At 47.5% G+C, this 23,006-nt stretch overlaps 2 protein-coding genes across 2 annotated transcripts; both read left to right on the forward strand.

Moving 5' to 3' along the window:
* Positions 1-6,734: 6,734 nt before the first annotated feature.
* On the forward strand, positions 6,735-8,308 carry LOC119362720 (BSD domain-containing protein 1-like). Its single transcript, XM_037627965.1, has one exon. The coding sequence runs from the start codon at positions 6,781-6,783 to the stop codon at positions 8,122-8,124; it is 1,344 nt and encodes a 447-aa protein (XP_037483862.1). The 5' UTR covers positions 6,735-6,780; the 3' UTR covers positions 8,125-8,308.
* A 3,946-nt stretch (positions 8,309-12,254) lies between these two features.
* Positions 12,255-14,060, forward strand: LOC119367429 (hydroquinone glucosyltransferase-like). The gene has a single exon (XM_037632946.1). The coding sequence runs from the start codon at positions 12,255-12,257 to the stop codon at positions 13,719-13,721; it is 1,467 nt and encodes a 488-aa protein (XP_037488843.1). The 3' UTR covers positions 13,722-14,060.
* Positions 14,061-23,006: the final 8,946 nt, after the last annotated feature.

Raw genomic sequence — 23,006 nt, forward strand, 5'->3', positions numbered from 1 at the left:
GCTCCATGATTGGATCTTTCTTTACCTTTGTGCATCTAGACCGGATATCATGTTGAGTGTGGGAATTTGTGCACGGTTTCAAGCCGCACCCAAGGAAAGCCATTTTGTGGCGGTCAAGCGAATCTTTCGATATTTGGCTCATACCCCAAACTTTGGCTTATGGTACCCAAGAGGAGCCAACTTTGATCTTTTGGGCTATACATACTCAGATTGGGCGGGAGACAAAGTGGATAGGAAGTCCACCTCCGGAGGGTGCCAATTGCTTGGCTACTCCTTACTGAGTTGGTCTTCTAAGAAGCAAAGTTGTGTGTGTCTCTCATCCACCGAAGCAGAGTATGTGGCTGCCGGTAGTTGTTGTGCTCAACTTCTATGGATGAGGCAAACTTTGAAGGATTGCGGTGTCACTTGTGATGAAGTGCCTCTTTGGTGTGACAATGAAAGTGCCATCAAGATCTCTCTCAACCCGGTGCAACACTTCAAGACGAAGCATACTGAGATTGGTATCACTTCATCCGGGATCACATTAGGCGAGGGGAGATCAAGCTCAAGTATGTCAACACTCATGATAACCTTGCAGATATTTTCGCGAAGCCCTTGGATGAAGCAAGATTTCGCGAGTTAAGGCATGAGCTAAATATCATTGATTCGAGCAATGTGGTTTGAACTCTTGCACACCCCACCACGCTCTTCATGATGTCTTGTTTAGGTGTAGGCATGGATATAAAGGGAGTGTTGTTCTTTCAATGAACTCTCCCTCCCCCCATTATGCATAAATTGATCAAGTCTTTCACATTAGCCATTTTTATGGTACTTGTGCTTCAAAGACGAGTTATGGTCATGGGCCCAAGGATAATTCTTCGCGACGCCATACCAATTGCTCAAACATAGGTGGCCTCGGCCACCGCCCTCTCTTCTCGAGAGTTTGTCTGTGTGTTGTTTCTTGTTGCTCGTGCTTCTCTCTTTTGAGTAGTTGTGTTTTGGTGTGGTCGTGTTCGGGTTTTGGTTTGTCGTGTCGTGTGTGGTCTTTCTGTTTTTGTATAGTCTAGCATAAGTCATCTTTTCCCTCTTTGTTTCTGCTTTGGGGCGCCTAAGCGGTACTACCGCGTCGGTAGAGCGGTACTACCGCTTATAAGCGGTACTACCACCCCGCCGACACGGTACTACCGCGGAGTGGTTCACTGGGCGCTTTGTGCTCCAGATCTGCACCAGAGCGGTACTACCGCACCTTGCGCGGTACTACTGCTTAGGGCTGGGCGTGTGGGGTATGTATCTGGCAGGGGGAGTTTCTACTCCCCCATACCCGTTCATTTTGCCCCATCCCCTCGTCCTCTCCTCTCTCAAGCGACTCCCCAAGCATCGGAGGTTCGCCGCCGGGCCACTGGATTTAGGTCGGCTCCCTCGATTCCGTCCGGTGGGATCTTTCCCCACCCTCTCCTCGTGCCATGGATGCCAGTATTGCCCCCGTTCTTCTCTCCCTTGGTTCTCTTTCTTGAATTTAGGTTTTGGGGCTATACTCATTGCATCCCTCGATTTAGTTGTTTAATCGAGGCTTAGGAAGGACTTGGGAGACTGCTAGACTAGGGTGTTTGATGATTAGGTGTAGAAATATGAACTATTGCATCTCCAGTAGTACTGGATCTTATCGCGGTAGGTGTCAGCCCACTGACAGCCGCTCCGGCGGTACTACCGCTGTACCCTAGTGGTACTACCGCTTATCAGCGGTACTACCGCTTTGGTGCACGGTACTACCGCCGTAAGATGCCAATGCTCCTGTTTCTATACCTAATTCTCATTTTTTTTGGAGTTCGTCTTTCCTTGGCTTATGCTCTCTTGCCTTTGTGGTCTTTGTGTGCATGTGCTTTCAGGTGGTAGTAGCTCCGGGCATCAGGCTCGTCGCAAGAATCCAGACCGTGCAACAGGTTCCAAGCGCTATCGCTCGTCGGATGTTCCAGAGTCTGCTGCTGCTGGTGGTGAGGGTGGCTCGTCTGAGCCGCCAAAACGCAAGGCCAAGGTCCCAACGACGAAGACCTGTGCTGGGCGCAAGCCTGCTAATCAGATGTCTGCAATGGAGTTTTGTACCAAGAGGAAGCACAATCCCTATCATGTGGATCAGGAGCCTGCTCTTCAGAGGCGTCCGTTCTAGAACAGGTTTCAGCAGTCCATCTACCATGATGTCTTGAAGCAAAAGAAGAACTTGTATGTGAAGGTCAAGTCTGTCGATCTCACTCACATGGAGAAGGACCTGCCATACTTTGGGAATGCTCTGCAGAGGTGTGAGGAGTTGGACATCAAGAGGATCATTACCTTCAACAAAGACTTTGATGCCGAGCCCGTGGCCCAGTTCTTTGCCACTGTTCACTTTGGGCATGATCAGGCCCGTACTCTGTCGTGGATGACCAATGGTCGTTGTCTGTCTGCACCACGGAAGGACTTCATGGTCAGCTTGTCGTACAATGATGAGGGTGCCCAGACCCCACTGGGGTTTCGCCCTCATAAGGAGATTGCCGCTACTCATAAGGAAAAGCTCTGGCCCTATTCTACCAAGGAGGTGTCTGAGACTCGGAAAGTTACTTATGAGCTCTGGCCCTTTCCAGACATCATGCATCCGATCTTCTGGAACACCCTGTTTCCACGGATTGGCAACTTGGATCAGGTGCACTCTTACCTAGTTGACATGCTTCTATTCTGTCAAGAACAACAGGGCTCTCAGCAGGTGCTGGATGTGTCACATGTGATGTGGTCTGAGCTTCACTCTGCTGTCATGGAGCGAAGTGCATCATCTATGGTCCCTATCTTAAGCAGCTTATCGAGGACACTTGGGCAGCAAAGTTTCCAAATGAGGAGCTTGTCACAGACAACATGGTTTCTCATGACACTATCGAGCTATGTTAGAAGGAGAAGTGGAGTATGTCTACTCCGGCACCTCCAGTGTAGGAGACTGTCTTATTTGATGAAGATGATGAAGGTGATGATGATGATGATGATGATGGGCCGGAGTATGTGCCCCCATATGAGGAGCCCTCTTTGGCGAAGAAACTCAAGGAGAAGATGAAGCGTGTGTTCTGCTTTCAGGCCAAGGGCCAGTACAAGGCTCACAAGGAGGCCAAGATGGCTCGTCGTCGTGACAAGGCCATTATGAGACAGGTTGGCCTTGAGGTTCCAGATGGTTCTGAGGAGCGGATCACTGATGAGGAGTCTTGGATCAGAGTGCACTGCCCGTGGTCTGATTCCGAGGAGGACACCAGAGTTCACACTTCTCCCCGTGCTGCAGAGGTTTCTGAGGAAGAGGAGGAGGAGGAGCATGACTAGTGATGCCATGGAGACCTACTACCATCGTGTGTCGTGTCATCCCTTTTAGTGTCTTGCTGCCAAAGGGGGAGAGTTAGGGATTTGCCTTAGGTCTTGTGTTGGCGTGTTCGTGTTCGTTCATGTCTCGTGTTCGTTGTGTTCGTTCATTTTCGTTCGCTTTCTTTCGGTTGTGAGCAACACCATATGGTGTAAGACATACGTGAACTACCCTATCCTATCTACTTTAGTATCAAGTACCCTATTATATTGTGAGATGCTTCATTTTTAGCACTTATATTATTGCTCTCATGCTCGTCCTTTCTTAGTTGTACTTGTTGTTATTCTTATATGCAAGGATGTTGCCTGTCCACAAAATATAGGGGGAGTTTGATCCTAAAGATGTGCACGTAGCCTTTCATGCTAATTTCCTTGGTGCACACCTCTAGGGGGAGCCCGTCTATATTTTTTTGGAAGGGGGTTTGCTTATTTTCAGTTACTATTTTGTGCAAATCCCGTGTTGTCATCAATCCACTAAAAAAGGTGAGATTGTAAGGGCATATTTATCCCTTAAGTAGTTTTGGTGATTGATGACAATATGTTTGCGGACTAATCGTGTGCACTAAGTGTTTCAGGTGATCTAATATAAGGGCATTTTGCGATTGTTGCCCCTCGAGGACTTCACTTTAGACGGATTATTTTCCTTCGTTTCTTTTGGGTGGAATTGAGTCGTAGGGATAACCGTACTATCAAGAGGGGATCCGTTTCGGAAGAGTATGGGTGGAATCATCACGTACACATTCTCCTTGCACCCACGCTTTCTTCCTACTTGTTGGAGTTTCCGTGTTGTGCAAAACAAGGGGTGCCTTGTGCTAAGCGGTAGTACCGCGGCCAGGGCGGTAGTACCGCCTATCGGCGGTAGTACCGCTTGTTAGTACCGCTGGTACTACCGCCCCTGCTGTGGTCTCGACTTTTTCGTGTCGGGTTTTTGTAAAGGACCACGCAGGGGGGCGGTAGTAGGGAGGCAGCAGGGCGCGGTAGTACCGCTCCTATTTCCGCTCCACTGCCGCTTAGCTCGCTGCCCTTCCGTGTTTTTCCAGCGGTTGTAGGAAGCGGCAGTACCGCCTATCGGCGGTAGTACCGCCCTAGTGCGTGTACTACTTCTCCCTCAGTCCTGGTTGCCCTTTTGCCTGCTTGCCACAGCGGTACTAGCGGTACTTCCGCTCCAGCAATGGTAGTACCGCCCAGATGCGGGTTGCGGGCTGCATAACGGTTGGATGTCTCCCCCCACTATATAAAGGGGTCTTCTTCCCCAATAATACTTACCTCTTCCATCCCCAAGCCCCATTGTTGCTCCAAGCTCCATTTTCGCATGATATCTCTCCCTAGCCAATCAGACTTGTTGATTTTCTAGGGATTGGTTGAGAAGGCCCCGATCTACAATTCCACCAAGAGAAATTTGATTCCCCCCACTAATCCCTTGCGGATCTTGTTACTCTTGGGTGTTTGAGCACCCTAGACGGTTGAGGTCACCTCGGAGCCATAGTCCATTGTGGTGAAGCTTCATGGTGTCGTTGGGAGCCTCCAATTAAGTTGTGGAGATTGCCCCAACCTTGTTTGTAAAGGTTCGGTCGCCGCCTCCAAGGGCACCAATAGTGGAATCACGGCATCTCGCATTGTGTGAGGGCGTGAGAAGAATACGGTGGCCCTAGTGGCTTCTTGGGGAGCATTGTGCCTCCACACCGCTCCAACGGAGACGTACTTCCCTTTAAAGGGAAGGAACTTTGGTAACACATCCTCGTCTTCATTGGTTCCACTCTTGGTTATTTCTTACCTTTACTTGTGCAAGTTTTATTGTGGTCTATCCCTTGCTTGCTTGTGTGCTTATTGTATAGGTTGCTCACTTAGATGCATATCTAGACAACCTACTTTGATGCAAAGTTTAAGTTGGTAAACAAAAACTAAAAATCGTTAGTTGCCTATTCACCCCCCCCCCCTCTAGTCAACTATATCGATCCTTTCAGACAGGTTTACGGGACGGCTTAAAATTTTGGCCCGAGCAGGTCCGCCGAATAGGGTCTGGTCCGTAAAACATTTGTGGGAGGCCCGTAAACCGCTCGTGATTCCGGTATATATGTCGGCTCCGGGTCGATTTAGGGTTAGCATCCGACATTTTCCCTCATTCCCCTCCACCGTGTTTCCTCTCCTCCGACGAGAAATCCTCTAAACATCAGCCTCGATTTCCGGCGCATTTAGCCACTCGAACTTGTCGGAGATGTCAACGATGGGTGCCGGTCGGGGTTCCAAGGGGGCCGGCGGCCGAGGCGGCAAGCCGCCTCGCAAGCGCGACCACGACGAGGGGGGCGGGAGCTCCTTCCTCCGCCCTCCAGTGCCAAAATGGCGCAAGGAGCAGGCGCGCCGCCACGACGCGCGGTCCCGCAGCGCCGTAGCATGCACATGGGTGTACTTCGACCGCCTGCACCGCATCTTCGATCCGGCGGCGCAACGCCACCGAGCGACCGAGCATGCTTGGTTCGAGGCGAGGGAGGCGGCCACCGCCGGGGGAGAAGTCGTAGCGGCGCGGCTGCCGGCGCTCCAGGGGGAGTACGAGCTCGCGTAGGTGCTCTGCAACTCCCTCATGGAGCATCGCCTTGGCACGAGCAAGTCCCGCTTCGGCTTCGATGATGGCGAGGGTGAAAATGAGTAGAACCCCGGTGATCCAACTAGCCATTTAAGTTTTAGATCTAGTCTAGTAGTTTAAGTTTGAACTATGTTTCAGATGGTGTGCTATGTGCGGAACTATCTATGTAGTAGTTTAATTTGCTTGTATGTGATGAATTATACATGTGGAACTACGATGATGTCTATGACGCGAACTAGATGTTTCAAAACGAGTAAGAAATCCGGCAAAAGTTTACGAGATCTATTATGCCGATCCGTCCGGCATCTCACAATTTTTGTTTACGGGATACCGTAAACGAAATTTGCAAGACGGAGGTATGCATGATCTGCAAGAGGTGCCCTTATCTCATCTCGTTAGACACTTTAAGTTTTTTTTTAACATCGGTACATACACAAAGCGCTCATATATATATACGTGTATATATACTTATCCCTATGAGCGGACAAACGCACACCATACCGCTACGAGCACCTCCTATGAGCACGTTTAAGTGTTTTGATCTCAAACTTTTCATTATTGTTCTTCGATGTAATGTGTAGACTCCCAAACTTGAAAGCCCGAAACTGCACGTGCATGCGTGCCATTCGGGAGAACCTCAATGCACGAAACGGAACCACATTCGTGCAACCCAGCCCAAGACATCTATCCCTCCCGTGCACAGCACACAATCGCAAGTGGAACCCATCGCCCCTCTCCGCGGGCCCACCCGCAAGCGAAAGCAACCCCCACTCCCCACGAAGAAAGCACACGCGATTCCACGACAACGGCCCCGCCCCCGCCCCCGACCAACCGGATCCAAATCGCCGCCCGCCATGGATTTCCTCTTCAACTCGCTCGCGGCGCCCGACCCGGCCTCCCCGCCGCCGGAGCCGGAGGCCGCCGCGGGGTCCTCCTCCTCCTCGTCCACGCCCGCCGGCTCCGGCGACGGGGGCGGGTGGGGCCGCTTCGGCGGGCTGCTCAAGACCCTCACCTCCCAGTCCGAGACCGTGCTGGACGCCTACCGCCGCGACCTCGCCGAGTTCAGCACCGGCCTGCGCCGCGAGACCGACGCGCTCCGCGAGGCCGCCGCCCAGGCGGCCCGGGACCTCCCCTCCTCGGCCCTCGCGCTCGACGGCCTCGCCGACATCGTCGCCCAGGGCAAGGGCGCCATCGCCCAGGTCGCCGCCACCGCCTCCGCCGCCGCCTCAGCCTCCCCGGCCGCGCCCTCCGACGCCGACTCCGACCCCGGCCCCGCCTCGGGCCACCTGAGGTACTACAGCCGCTTCGAGGCGCAGCTGCGCGCGCTCCAGTCGGATCCGGCCACCTTCACCGCCGATCCCGAGGACGCCGAGGACTTCGCGGCCTGGGGCGCGGGGTTTAGCCTCCAGGAGAGGCAAGACGAGATCGAGGCGCTCTGCTACGAGAGCGATGCCGTGGAAGGGATGGTTGACAGGCTCGTCCCCGACGCCGTGGAGGGCGACGTGTTCTGGGCCAGGTACTTTTACCGCGTCCACAAGCTCAAGCAGCAGGAGGACGCCAGGGCCAAGCTCGTCAAGCGGGTCATCGCGCAGGAGGAAGAGGAGGATTTGAGCTGGGAGGTGGATGACGAGGTTGAGGAGGAGCCAGCAAAAGAGGAGGTGATCAAGCAAGCACCGATCAAAGAAGAACCGAAACCTGAAGTACAGGAAAGAGAAAATGAGAAACTGGAGGTTGAAGGCAGAGTCAATGCAGTTGAAGAGGCCGGTGCTCTGGATAAGGAACAGAAGAATGCCGATTCACCGCAGCCGGAAGTTTTCGGTAGCTCTATGGTGGTAGTCGACAAGGAGGAGAAGGAAGATGCATCGAAATTGAATGTTGAAGAGTCAAGTGACAAGAAATCTGCTGCTGAGGAACCACATTCTAGCACTGGAGATGCTGAGGTGAAAGAAGGGACAAAGAATGAGACAAGTGACTCGAGCAAGGATAGCGATTACTCCATGGTGTCTAGACAGCGAACAGCGACCGAGGAGGATCTTGAATGGGACGAGATTGAGGATCTTGGGGAGCATGAGGAGAAGAAGGGGAGCGCTCATGGCTCAAGCTCTGCTCCAAAGGAGGAGCTACGTAAGAGGCTCAGTGTTGCAGAAGACGACGAGGATTTGAGTTGGGACATTGAGGATGACGATGATAAGGCCTGAAAAACCATTCTGGTATGGTAGTGTCGATTGTGTTGTCTACATTTTTTATATACCATTACTTGTGCAAGATACTATCATGTGACCAATAAACATTGGTTTAGCTGCGCTGCTTATGTTATGGATACGTGTGTAAACTCAAGTTTGATGTTATAAAGTGGCATTTGGTAATGCGTCAGTTTGCTAATATGTTTGTGTTACTGTAAATATTTTGTTTCATTTGACCATTATTTCATTTAATGTACATTGATCACAAAAGAAATTTGTATCAAGTGTTTGAACAATTTCTTTCAGAACATCCTTTCACCTGGGATATACTAATATACCGTTAGCTAGGTTCCTTGATTTGTATCCTCTTGGCTTTTGCTAGTCAATAATGTGCATGAGTTTGTACCACATAAATTGGTATTTCCCATCAGTGATCTATGTTTCATGCATTAGATGTCAAGCTTTCTCCAATAGTAGCGGATACAGATTAGTGCCTTGAGAGTTGAGAGAACTGTGACAGCTCAATCGTATTATTTGGAAGAGAAAAAACTGTCGACATCTTCAGGCTGAATAAATTTAACCTTGTGAATCAGCCATGAGTAGTTCTAACTTCCAACTTTAACTTGTCTCCACATTAGACCAGAGCTTGTTTCGTATGCTCTTGACAATGCCAAAGACTAGTTCAGTTCATCTAGTTTGATAACAGTAATAGAAGAGGCTACGGTATTCTTTTCCACCACATTTTTAACAGTAGAGGTTTGTAATGATAATGAAGTAATGTTTGTGGTCATGCTGGCATTTTTTTTAGTCATGTTGGCAATTGGAATTGCATTTCTTGACAGTTTTATGAGGTCTGTTTATTATTAACCTCTTCTAAGAGGGCATGTTTTCAGCATGTCACTCTGAAAATGCTGACGTAGCTCGTCTGTACGATTGTACTAACATGTACAGTACGTATTGCATTGCGGATCAACATCTTTGATCCTATCCCCTGCAAAAGAAAAATTGTTCGGTCTCATGATATGTGTTTTGATGTGTGACGCCTTTTGATAAGTTACATAGTGAAATCTGTTGGCATGTGCCTGAACTAGTGTCATACGTTCGTTTGAAGCTCCAAATTTGCCTTGCGTTACAGTCGCACGCACCAAACGCAGAAATGAAATCTGACTTGTTCCTCTGAAACGGAACCATTCCATTGCGTTACAGTCGGTTCCCCAACCAAACACAAGCAAACCGAATGGTGTTGTGTAGGAAGAACTGGGAGAGGCTTGAGAAAACAACCTAGCTTTGCTTTGCTCCTATATATACTCCCTCCGTTTTATAATGTAAGACATTTTTTTTAGAAAAATACACAGGAGCTCCTACGTGCTCCACACCCCTATACGGATTTTAATAGTAAAAAATACCAAAAAAATAAAAAAAACTGAAATTTGAGGATATCAAATGTGGATTCTCAATCTACTCCCGTGTGAAATTTCGTAAAAAAATACCAAAAAACGTATCCGTGGCAAAGGAAATGTTGTCCCCAAAAAAATCCATCCAAACAGTTCTTTCTATAGAAAGGAATTTTTTTTGTCTTTTTTGCCACGAATACATTTCCTGGTATTTTTTCACCAAATTTCACGCGAATGTAGATCGGGACCCATGTTTGATATCCGAAAATCTCAGTTTTTTTTCAAATTTCTTGGTATTTTTTAAATTTAATGTTCGTATAGGGGTGTGGAGCACCCGAGTGCTACAAATCCGCTTCCATTTTGTGGCACTAAGTTACGTTATGTGATGGAGAGAGTATATATCATAGACCCCCAAAATATAGCCTTTGGAAATATAGCTGTTAGTAAATATAGCTATTATAAATGTTGACATTTACATAACGAAAATAATATAATCAGCAGGATCTTAGAGCATCTCCAACAGGCACGCGGTAGTGTGGCGCCGCTAATTTCGTTTTGTGAAATATCGTTTTAGTGCGCGTAGGAGGGTGGTTGCTTACCCGGCACTGCAAAATTTAACGCGCCCCTATAGCGCTTCACCAGGCGCGGTAAAATTCAGTGCGCGAGACCAGCCGACGCTTGGAAAATATATATAAACAACACATATGGAAAAAAATATGAAACAACACATAGTTCAAATTCATAGCATAGTTTAAGCCCCAAACCACAAGCAAGTTCATACCATGTTAAATAAAAATAGATAAAATGATGCTAGACTACTCCTCGTCCTCCGCGGTGGTGTAGTCTGACGACGTAAACGCGTCGAGCCACCGAGGATCTTCATCGTCCCGGGTCGACACAGGTTCCGGCTTGATTTGGGCTTTCGCTAGTTCCTTCCGCGCACGCTTGTCCGCCCGACGCACGGCTCGCACCGCCGTCCTCTGCGCCCAGAACTCGTTCTCGGCGGCGACATCCTGCGGGAAGCGCTCGCGCCACACCGCCATGGTGTGCTCGTCCGCCTCGGCGATGAGGAGGCGGCGATCCTCATCGCTGATTAGTGCCGGGAGAGGCACGAGATCTTGCGCCTGCTCGCGCGTCCGCACGTCGAAGAAATTCATCTGCGACCGAGGCCGCCCGAGGCGCCATGCCGCCGTGTCGTACGCGCGGGCGGCCTCGTGGCCGGTGTCGAATGTTCCGAGCCCGAGGCGTGCATCACGGGAGGAAATCTCTGCGTAATACACGCCAGAGGGGCGGAGGCGGACGCCGCGGTAGCCTGAGCTGCTCCGGGGGCACGGCGACATGGCGGGGCGCTGGAACCGACGGGGGAAGAAGGCTCGGGCGCGGCAGGGCACTGGAAGAGGCAGCGGGAGAAGGTGCAGACGCAGCGGGGCGGGTAAGAAGGCGCGGCGGGGGGGAACTTTCTGGTTGTTGGCGGGCGCAGGCGCGCGACTTTTAACCAGCACGCTGGGCGTCGCGCACCAAAACTACCACGTGCGCTGCCACTTTTCCACGCGAGCGCCTGCTGGAGCGCGCCGCGCAGCCTCTCGCGCGCCAAACCGGCGGTTTTTTTAGCGTGCTGCAAATTTCGCGCGCCCGTTGGAGATGCTCTTAGGAGCAGGTCAAGTGGAAGGAAAATAACGAGGCAATCTTGTAGAGCGACCGTCTCCCTATATCCTATGATTTGGGTACTTGAACAAGGTTAAAAAAGCGATAGGCGTACGCGAGTCGGTTGGCCTTCGCCTAGTGCCTAGACGGTGCTTAAGCGCCTTAGGCGTGGCCTAGGTAGTAATATAGATTTTACTATCAAGGTGTATTTATGATTATTATATATGTGTCGATATTAATTTGAAGCATATAAATAAGTTAACTATCAGATACTGCCATTAAAATATGGCCCGTTTGGCATACGAGTGCAGTATGTCATGATTTCTCACTTGAGTAGACAATTCCTTGCTTGTCCTAACTAGACTTCAATTTATGCCCCCGGCGAGGCGTTTGGCCATCGCCTAGCGCATGTCTGTAGGCAGTGGCGGAGACAGGGGGCCCCAGCAGGGGCCCTGGTCCCCCTAATACCATTCATTTAAGCCTAATATGCATGTCAAGAGGTGATAAATTGCTGCTAAAATGATGAATTTTGATGCACCGGCCCTCCCAAACCAGGCTTAACTACACTTGGCGTCCCTCGTTGACTTTTCCTGGCTCCGCCACTGTCTGTAGGCATTGCCTTTTGCTAACATAAGGTACTTCAAATAAGAAGCTAAGGGGTCGATTGGACTTGATGCAATCCAGACCATCTAATCGGATCATGAGCAGGTTTGCAGCTAGGAAAGGGGATCTGCCTAATCATTCTCGGCAGATCTAGACATGAAGTTCGTGGAGCAGCCGGTGCCCACTGTTTTGTTTTCTGAAACATCGTTAACTGATGGAGTAGCATCAAAGCATACATTAACTACTCCCTCTGTTCCTAAATATTTTTGTAGAGATTTTACTATGGACTACATACGGAGGAAAATAAATAAATATATACTCTAAAATGCATCTACATACATCTGTATGTGGTTCATAGTGAAATTTCTCCAATGACTTATATTTAGGAACATAGTGGTACACTGCTGCTGATGGGTGATGGCCCGAGTTCTTTATAATGAGGACGACCAAAGGTATAGTGAATCAGCACCAGGACAAGCAGCTAGCATCTCGCTCTCGCCGGGGATGGAGTTGTTCACCAACACTGCCTCCGCGCCACCCAAAGCGCCGCCGCGGCCGCACGTCGTGCTTCTCCCCAGCCCCGGCGCCGGCCACCTCACTCCAATGGCCGAGCTGGCGCGGCGGCTCGTGGAGCTCGGCTTCTCGGCTACGATCGTCACCTTCACCAACCTCTCTGCCCCAGTAGATGCAGATCGGCTCACCCCGTGCCTCCCGGCCTCCGTTGCCGTCGCCGCGCTCCCCGCCGTCCAGATGGACGACCTCCCCGCCAACGTCCACGACGGCGCGGTGCTCGGGGAGCTCCTCCGCCGCTCCCTCCCCAACATCCGCGCCCTCCTTCGCTCCATCAACTCCACCACCCTGCTCGCCGCAGTCGTGCCAGACTTCTTGTGCTCCATGGCGCTGCACATCGCGGCCGAGCTCGGCGTCCCCGGATACCTCTTCTTCCCTAGCAACCTGGCCATGGTCGCCCTCACGCGCCACATCGTCGAGCTCCACGAGGGCGCCGCTCCGGGCGAGTACCGCGACGTCGCGGTGCCTCTCGAGCTTCCCGGCGGCGTGTCGCTGTGCGGCGCCGACATCCCGGACGCGTTCCGCGGCAGTTTCACCAACCAGCGGTACGCGAAACTTGTCGAGCTGGTCCGGAGCTATCGCCTCGCCGATGGCATACTGGTGAACACGTTCTACGAGATGGAACTTGGCACCGCGGAAGCGTTCAAGCGACTGGAGCAAGCTGCGGGCACGTTCCTCTTCCCGCCCGTTTTCCCGGTGGGGCCATTCGTCCGGCGGCCAGACCCCGACGAAGCCGCCGCCGGCGCGTCGTCGCCATGCTTGGAGTGGCTTGATCGTCAGCCGGTCGGTTCCGTGGTGTACGTCGCCTTCGGGAGCGGCGGGGTACTTTCTGTGGAGCAGACGGCCGAGCTCGCGGCCGGTCTGGAGGCGAGCGGCCAAAGGTTTCTTTGGGTCGTGCGGATGCCAAGCACCGACGGCGGCGGCGACGACGAGGACGACCCATTGGCGTGGCTCCCCGTGGGCTTCTTGGAGAGGACCAGGGGCAGGGGCCTGGCCGTGGCGGCGTGGGCGCCTCAGGTGCGCGTGCTGTCCCACCGTGCGACCGCCGTCTTCGTGTCACACTGCGGATGGAACTCGACGCTGGAGAGCGTGGGGTGCGGTGTGCCGATGCTCGCGTGGCCGCTGTACGCGGAGCAGGGAATGAACGCCGTCATCCTGGAAGAGAAGCTCGGGGTGGCGCTGCGGGTGCCGGCGGCACGAGAGGACGATCGATGCTTGGTGACGCGACACGAGATCGCCACCGCCGTGAAGGAACTCGTGGAGGGGGATCAGAAGCTGCGGCGCCGGGCCGAGAGCCTGCAGAAAGCGGCAGCAGGTGCGTGGTCACCGGAGGGGCCGTCGCGCCGGGCGCTCGAGGAGGTCGCCGTCAAGTTGAAGGCGGCGCTTGGCAGAGAGAAGTAACAATTTCATGAGTGAATAGCATAAAACCATCACATTTGCGTCATGCGTTTTATTTTGAAAATTGCTAGATGTAAGTCTCCTAAATTTTGAATTTGGGTCAGTTAATTTCTTAGTCATTGATTCTTGCTCTGAGTTGTGTGCTGTTTTTTTTTTCTGGACTGTTTTGTGAGCTGGTTTGTGCTGTTTTTATTTTGACTTTTTTTAATTTGCTGCTGGCTAAAGCCCATTGCCTGTACTGCCCAGTCCATCCCTTTGTTATTGTTTCGTTTTTTTTGTGGCTTTTATGCGGTTTTTTTCTTTTGTTATGTGTTTTCTTTTGTACGTATTCTGGGACGTGGGTTGAGTCTAAATGTACACACATAAATACTATGTAATATGTTCGAAAACTACACTATTACTCGTATTCTGGGACGTGGGTTGAGTATTTGATTGTTGTTTACATGCTACAAAAGTGTAATTTCAGTTCAAAGTTGGGTGCTAGTTTTTTAAAAACTTTTTTCATTATCTTTATTCGTATATTATGAAATAATGCAATTTCTATGCCAATTGTGTGCAATAGTAAAACCAATAGCACTAATTCATTGTTCCGTATAAAAATGTTATTATATTGATTTTAATTCAATTATTGTTTCATTTTTTATTTAAGGGTAATATCCATGTCACTATTTCATTCATGTTTAGTAACCTTTTTTGTGAAAATTTCACTATTATATCCGTGTTCTTGCATATTTTTAAATATCGCAATTTTGTGTATATTGTGTGCAATTTTTGTCAAACCTTTTGTTTTACATTTTTTTGTTTTCTTTCTTCTTGAACAGTAATATCAATGCCACCAATTCATTCTTCCTCAGAAAATCTCATTTTTTCTGATTTTTTAATTTTATTTCATTTTCTTTCCTTTTAAAGTGTAATACCAATACCACTAACTCATTTTTCCATATATAACTTTATTATTTTGATTTTTCTATTATTATTTTAGTTTCCTTCTTTGTACTGGTAATACCAATGAGACTAGTTCATTCCTTCTGACGAAATCCCTTTTTGTGACAAGTTCACTATCGTATGCTTATTCTTGCAAATAATAAAAAAGCACAATTTTTGTATATTATGTGTAAATTTTGTCGTCGTTTAATTGTATACAACTTATTTCTTATTAAAGGGTAATACCAATGCCACTAATTCATTTTCCTTTAGAAAACTTCATTATTTTGATTTTGTTTTAGTATATTTCTTTTTCTTCTTTCTTAAAAAGGTAATACCAATTCCACTAATTAATTCTTCCTTGGAAAACTTCATTATTTTTATTATTTTGCTTTTATTTCATTTTCTTTATTCTTTAAGGGTAATATCAAAAAATTCCACTACTATATGCTTATTTTCGTATATGAAACGATGCAATTTCTATGCCAATTGTGTGCAATTTTGTATCATTGTTTGTTTTATGTTTTTTTTTCTTTTTTTTCTTATTTTAGGTAGTACCGATGCCCTTAATTCATTCTTTCTTAGAACAAATTACGTTTGTTTTTAGTTTTGTATTAGCTTTGGTTTAATTTTTTGTTTAGTGAGTGTCGCATGCATATTTTCTATATGTTTATCGAGGAAAGTTTATTTGTGAATGGCATGTACGTGTAACCCATATATGTATGACATGCCCAGGAAATAGCGTGCACGCGATGCCAAAATGGTGGGTCCTTTCGTCCTCCTAAATCTATGAATGGCTACATGGTGAAGAGAAGCAACAAACATGCATGCACTCCATATTTTGTATTTGTATTTATTCTTTTGTTTATGTTCATTTCTTTTTAATTTATGTTGCATTGGTGTGAAACTAGTTTATGGTGTGCTCCCTTCGTCCCAAACTTGTCTTAAATTGTTCTAGATACAGATGTATTTAGACACGTTTTAGTGTTTTGATACGTCCGTATCTAGACAAATCTAAGACAAGTAATTTGTGATAAAGGTTGTATTAGCAACTAAAATATAATTCATTCTATAATGGCCTACTATACTGCTAAAAATCTAATACTATGCAAAATCACCGTAGTCTTAAACTGTGTATTTTGGCATATGTACATGACATGTATGCATAGTCCTATCAATTGATTCAACAAAGCAACTATGAAAAACCATCCAGCAAAGCTCACGTTAGTGAACATGATCATCATCTGCATGCACGCCATTGCAAAAATAAACAAGAGATGTTGCCCGCATGCATGCATGTTCACCTGGACGAGCGCACAAGACGCAATACAAAAAAAAAGGTGACTGACCCAAAATGAGGATTCAGTCACCCTGATCAGTAGCCGGTCCCTTTATTTTACCACCACTTTACGTTACCGTTACTATAATCTACTCCTATCTGTTTCACATAATTTTTGCAATAAACACTACTGACTGGTTTAAACCGATGTAAACCGATTTTCCGATCGGTTGGGCCCACCTGAGCACTCGCATGGCATACAACAGTTAACACCGTTTGTTGACTGTTAATTGGTCGTGAGGCCCACCCATGACATGTGCGGTCAGGTCGAAGTCCACTCAACTTAGTCAAACTAATCATGTAATTAGCATTAACCCCAAATAAAATTAAGTTAATCATATCTCTAGTTGCCCCACAAACTTCTCCCTTCTTCTTCCTCGAATCTGCTCTGCCCCTCTCGTGGAGCCGGTATTTGTCCGAACCACTCGTTGTCTCGGCCTCCTACCGCAGCTTCGACGAGGCCATCCACGTCATCGACGAGCTCGCATGTGTTGCCGCTGGGAGCAGCAACGTCCTACACACATGGTGCCACCAAGAGAGGATCTCATGTGCGCGCACAATCATGTCGGCGATGCTCATATGAGCTTGGCCATGGTATCTAGATCCTCGATGGTTGACAATAGGAGACAAGAGAGACGAGGAGTCGATCAACTCCATGTCCGGCAATGGCGGCTCCAAAGCAAACAAGAATGGTAACAAAATGAAGGAGGGCAGTAAATCAACGATTAGTGGTGGAGGAACAAGCGGCACCAATGTATCATCACATCGCAACATCCCCATCCAGTACACGATGCTGACTAGCGCCAACTACAGCATGTGGGGAATAAGGATGAAGGTTATTCTCCGAACCCTCCGAGTGTGGCAAGCAATCACGGACGATGACGTTAACAAGGAGTGTGACGAAGGTACCATGGCTGGCATAGCCTAGGCCGTGCCAGTTTTCGTGATGATGACATTTGGGGAGTTCGAGACAGCAGAGGCATGGGACAACCTCAAGGAGATGAGGATTGGAGAAGACTGCATCATGAAGGCTCAGGCGCAAGTGCTCAAGCGCCAATATCACAAGTTGTGGATGGAGAAAACTAAATCGGTGAAGGACTAAGGCAGGCGACTCACTACCTTGGTGGGAGAGATACGCGCGCTTGTTGCTAAGCCGGAAGAAGTCATGATGGTATATAATTTTTTTAGTTTGGTGACTGACAAATTCATATACCATCGGCACGCTCGAGCAGCTTACCGACATCGAGGACATGACCATAACGAAGGCAATCAGATGCCGACGAACATGAGAAGAGAATGCCTTTGATTGTCGGAAAAGCAAGGGAGGAGGTGGTGACCAACTTCTGTACTCGCATGCAGATTGGGCGGCCCCAAATAGAAAAGGAGGCGTGACAGTGGTGAAGGCTCAAGCCACAAAGTTAAGGTTTGTGATTCCCTATGCATGCACGAAAGTCAATAATCATGCAATGAAAATTACATCCTACTTGTGGTGCATTATTCGGTGTTAATTATGCTTAATGCTTTCTTATGAGATTATTCGTTTCTTGGTTGGTCGCTTCTCAATATTTTTGCTAGCCTTCATTTTGCACCAAGTATGACCTCTACTTGTGCATCCAAAATCCTTTAAACCAGTTTTGCCACATGAGTCCACTATATCTACCTATATGCGGTATTCTTTTGCCGTTCTAAGCAAATTTGCATGTGCCATCTCTAATTTTCAAAATGAACTTCTCTTTTGTGTGTTTGTTTCGCTCGCGGAACGGTAACGGGTAGCTAACATTTTTCATGCTAGATGTGTTATTCTCACGATGAGTGTTTATTCACTTGTCATTGCACGAGAGTAAGGCAAAGGTATTAGGGATGCCCAGTCCCGAAATGTAAAAATGAATTTACTTTATGTTGTCAAGTAATAAATTCTTTGGAAAGTGTTGGTATGGAGGGCACCCGTAGATACGGCTAGCCATGGAAAGTGAAAGTTATGGTGGAAAAAAGAATAAACTTTATTTTTTGTTTGGGAACCGCCTATGATATATCTAGCATGGAAAGTGTTGGGATGATCCAAGTCGTTTTCGTTGGTGGGATGGATACACCTCCCAAAATGTTTTTATCTCTAATTTTTCTCTTTGAGCTCTAGCACCTCTACAAATCACTACTTCCCTTTGAGAAGGGCCTTTCTTTTACTTTATGCAATTTTTATTTTTGAAAATGAGACTCCATCCTCTCTTATAAAAGCACCAACTAGGGGAAAATATGATCGTACTTAAGTATTGGGTGTAGCTAATATTCGAGTGTGTTTCATGAATGGATCAATGTTTGAGCATGATTGGCTAGGGATAACTTGTTTTAGCATTGATATTTTGAAAACATTGCTTGTTGATATGCTTGAGTATCTAAATTATTATGTCAAAACTAGACTATTGCTTTGAATCACATAAAAGTCCAAATGTCCATGCTATGAAGAATAGAATATGATATAACATGATAAACAACACTCCACATCAAAAATTCTATTTTATCACTTAACTACTCGAGGACGAGCAGGAGTTAAGCTTGGGGATGTTGATAGGTCTCCAACGTATATATAATTTTTGATTATTCCATGCTATTTTATTATCAATCTTGGATGTTTTATAATCATTTTATAGTCATTTTATATCATTTTTTGGTACTAACCTATTGACATAGTGCCTAGTGCTAGTTGCTATTTTCTACAATTTTTTTACATCGCAGGAAATCAATATCAGATGGAGTCCAAATGCCACGCCAATTTACGATGATTTTTATGGGCCAGAAGGAACACAACGGGCCCTGGTTGCATCTGGGGGGAGTCACGAGGAAGGAACAACCCACCAGGGCGCGCCAGGAGGCCCGGGCGCGCCCTGGTGGGTTGTGCCCACCTCGGGTGCCCCCTGGACCGACTCTTTGCTCTACCCCAATATTCCAGAAACCCTAGAGGAGTCGACGAAATATTCATCCAGCCGCCGCAGAGTCCAGAACCACCAGATCCAATCTAGACACCATCACAGAGGGGTTCACCACTTCCATTGGTGCCTCTCCGCTGATGCATGAGTAGTTCTTTGTGGACCTTCAGGTCCGTAGTTAGTAGCTAGATGGCTTCCTCTCTCTCTCTCTCTCTCTCTCTCTCTCTCTCTCTCTTGATTATCAATACAATGGTCTCTTGGAGATCCATATGATGTAAGTCTTTTGGCGGTGTGTTTGTTGGGATCTGATGAACTTCGAGTTTATGATCAGTTATATCTTTTTATATCCATGAAAGTTATTTGAGTTCTTTGATCTCTTATATGCGTGATCTCTTATAGCCTCGTATTTCTTCTCCGAGATTTGGGTTTTGTTTGGCCAACTTGATATATTTATCTTGCAATGGGAAGAGGTGCCCGGTAGTGGGTTCGATCTTACGGTGCTTGATCCCAGTGACAGAAAGGGATCCGACACGTATGTATCGTTGCTACTAAGGATAAAAAGACGAGATCCATATCTGCCACAGTAGATAAATGAATCTTGTCTACATCATGTCATCGTTCTTATTGCATCACTCCGTTTTTCCATGAACTTAATACACTAGATGCATGTTGGATAGCGGTCGATGTGTGGAGTAATATTAGTAGATGCAGGCAGAAGTCGGTCTACTAATTTTGGACGTGATGCCTATGTAATGATCATTGCCTGGATATCATCATGATTATTTGAAGTTCTATCAATTGCCCAACAGTAATTTGTTCACCCACCGTTTGATATTTTTCTCGAGATAAGTCACTAGTGAAACCTACGGCCCCCGGGTCTTCTTTCTCATATATATTTGCCTTGCGATCTACTTTTTCCTTGCGTTTATTTTCAGATCTATTAAACCAAAATATGAAAAAAATACCTTGCTGCAATTTATTTGTTCCATGATCTATTTATCCCATCTACAAATTTACCTCACGTCTTCGCCTATCTTGAGGCGTCGTACCCCGAAAGGGATTGACAACCCCTTTAACACGTCGGGTTGCAAGGTGTTGTTTTTTGTGTGCAGGGGCTGTTTACGTTGTGTTGCTTGGTTCTCCTACTGGTTCGATGACCTTGGTTTCATATCTGAGGGAAATACCTACCACCGTTGTGCTGCATCATCCCTTCCTCTTTGGGGAAATACCGACATAGCTTCAAGCGACATCAAGCACCCAAGCACCGGTCCACCCACATATCAAATTATCAAAGTAGAGAACGTGAATCATGTGAGCATGATGAAAAGTAACTTGACAGCAATTCCCATGTGTCCTCGGGAGCGCTTTGCTTTATATTAGAGTTTGTCCAGGTTTGTCCTTGATGAGTTCGACACTCTTACTTATCGAAAGGACTAAGATAGATCCCCTATACTTGTGGGACATCAGTGGGATTAGGCCAAACGGAGTGCGTGGGGCGCACGAGTTCAGGGGGGGCACGCGCTATGAGCTCGTGGATCTCTTGTAGCTCTTCTAGCCTCCTCTCGAACCTTCTAGGGTCTCTCCTGGTCCAGAAAAAAACACCATAAAGTTTCATTGTATTTGGAATTCATTTGATATTAATTTCCTGAAAAGCCAAAAATAAGCAGAATACATGTCAGGACCCCGACTCAATGCCACATTGATCTAGCATGTAACACCTCATATCACTTTGCGACCTCACGCACGGTATCCCCACGGGTGTCACCTTACCTTTGCCCGGGACCGTTTGTGCCTTTTGGCACACGTATATGATAGTGTCGCTAGCATCCATATGATAAGGAGCCCGGGCTGACATGGCTAGTCGTAAACCCAAAGTGGTGCTAACTTATAGGGACAGGCATACATGACCTAGCAACGAACGTGTCGGTCATCAGCGAGTGAATCCGGGCTGTAGCAACTGGGCTAGCAGGACTCCGGTAAACCAGGCTGTAGCAGGCTAACAGGACTCCGGTAGACACCGCGTGACATTTCCCCAAAGGGATAGACACAGGAACGAAGAAGGACACATGCCGGCCAACCTAAGTGTTCCGGAGCAGTAGCAAGCTACCATGGCTCAGTGGAATCACTAGGAGACATTTCCCGGTAAGAGAGGCTACCAAGGATAAACAACTAGGTTGTCAGATCCCACACATATCAAGCATTTCAATAACATACACACAATATGCCCGATATGTGCAAATACAACATGGCATCACAACATGACTCTACGACTCAAGTATTTTATTCAATAGGCTCCGAGAAGCGAGATATTACAATCATGGGTCTCCTGACCCAACATTCAGAGCATACAAGTCAAAGCACACGCGGAAGCTTAACATGTCTGAGTACAGACAACTATAAATGAAAAAGGCTGAGAAGCCTGACTATCTACCAGATCTTGCCGAGGGCACAAGATCGTAGCTGAGGTAACAAGCTAAACGTCGAAGTCCACGTGGAACTACTAGCGAGACTAAAGTCTCTCTACAAAAACATAAATTAAGCAAACGTGAGTACAAATGTACCCAGCAAGACTTACATCAGAACTAACTACATATGCATCAGTATCAACAAAGGGGGTGGTGGAGTTTGACTGCAGCAAGCCAGCTTTGACTCGGTGGCTATCCTGAACTACAACTGCAAGTAACTCTTTTGAGGTGGCGCACAAGAGTCCACATATTCACCAATCAATACACCACTATGGATTCGCTCCCGTCTCCCTACGAGAACGCCATCCATAGCACTCACGCTTATCTTGTGCATTTTAGGGTATCCACTTCAAGTTATCTATGAACTGTACAGGCAACCCAGAAGTCCTTTACCGCGGACACGGCTATTCGAATAGATCATATTAACCCTGCAGGGGTGTACTTCTTCACACACGCTCTCGCCACTTACCTCCATGTACACGTCATGTATCTCGGCAACCTTCAAGCGGAAGCCTGGCGAGGGAGTCGGCCACGACCTGACTAACCACACAAGTCTCTAGTCCAGGTTTATCGCCTATTCGGGTTCCATCCGCAAGGAGATCCGACCGGGGTGTCGCTCACGGTCCCAAACGATGTGTGCAGGGTTCCCAAGTCCACCATCCGGGTGCCACTTGGTACATCGGGCCACTGTGCCTAGTCTGTTCCAAGCCCACCTGTACCGGGTGCCACTTGGTAGACTACTAACACTACCTACAAACACCAGAAACTAGTTGCAACTCCTGGACAGAGATCAAGTTGATTAATAAGTCGAGAGAGCTTGGAGTGCCCGGAGCCCAATGTGTGGTAGTAACTGTTCATGGATCACAAACACAGAACTTAGTTCCTGAGGACGGTTTCAATGAGACAACCCACCATGTACTCCTACATGGCCTCTCACCGCTACCTTTACCAAATCGTGTTCACACACTCAGCTCTCAACAGTAGGACATGTTCACACACGTCCAATTCATCCTCGATGAATCAGACCTGACTCAACTCTAAGCAATAGCAGGCATGACAAACAAGCATGAATGAGTAGGCACATCAGGGCTCAAACAACTCCTACTCATGCTAGTGGGTTTCATCTTTTTACTGTGGCAATGACAGGTCATGCAGAGGATAAGGGGTTCAACTACCACAGCAAGTAACAGATGAATCGTTGTTGTCCTAATGCAGTAAAAGAGAGCAGGAGCGAGAGAGTGGGATTGTATCGGAATGAACAAGGGGGTTTTGCTTGCCTGGCACTTCTGAAGATAGTATATCTCTTCATCGGTGTCATCGATCTCATTGTCAGAACCACTTCTATCGAGAGGGGACAAACACCGGCAAACAAGGAAGAACACAATCAATGCAATGCACAATATGATGCATGATCATGACATGGAAATATGCTGTGATTTGAGCTAATGCAACTAGCAACAGATTAAATGAAGTTGGTTTGAATACAAGATTCAAATTCAAAATCCATATGTGATTATTCAAATGCCATTTAATTGATTTGACCTAAACAGTGAACAAAAGTTGTTCTAACATGCATGAAAATGGTACAGATGGATAGATTGGATTTTTCTGATCATTTTTCATATATAATTTATTTCAT

The sequence above is a fragment of the Triticum dicoccoides genome, chromosome 2B (assembly GCF_002162155.2).
Source record: "Triticum dicoccoides isolate Atlit2015 ecotype Zavitan chromosome 2B, WEW_v2.0, whole genome shotgun sequence".
Lineage (NCBI taxonomy): Eukaryota > Viridiplantae > Streptophyta > Magnoliopsida > Poales > Poaceae > Triticum > Triticum dicoccoides.

What these genes read in the sequence shown, in the direction of transcription:
- LOC119367429 (XM_037632946.1), top strand. Translation starts at nt 12,255, where the DNA reads ATGGAGTTGTTCACCAACACTGCCTCCGCGCCACCCAAAGCGCCGCCG.
- LOC119362720 (XM_037627965.1), top strand. Translation starts at nt 6,781, where the DNA reads ATGGATTTCCTCTTCAACTCGCTCGCGGCGCCCGACCCGGCCTCCCCG.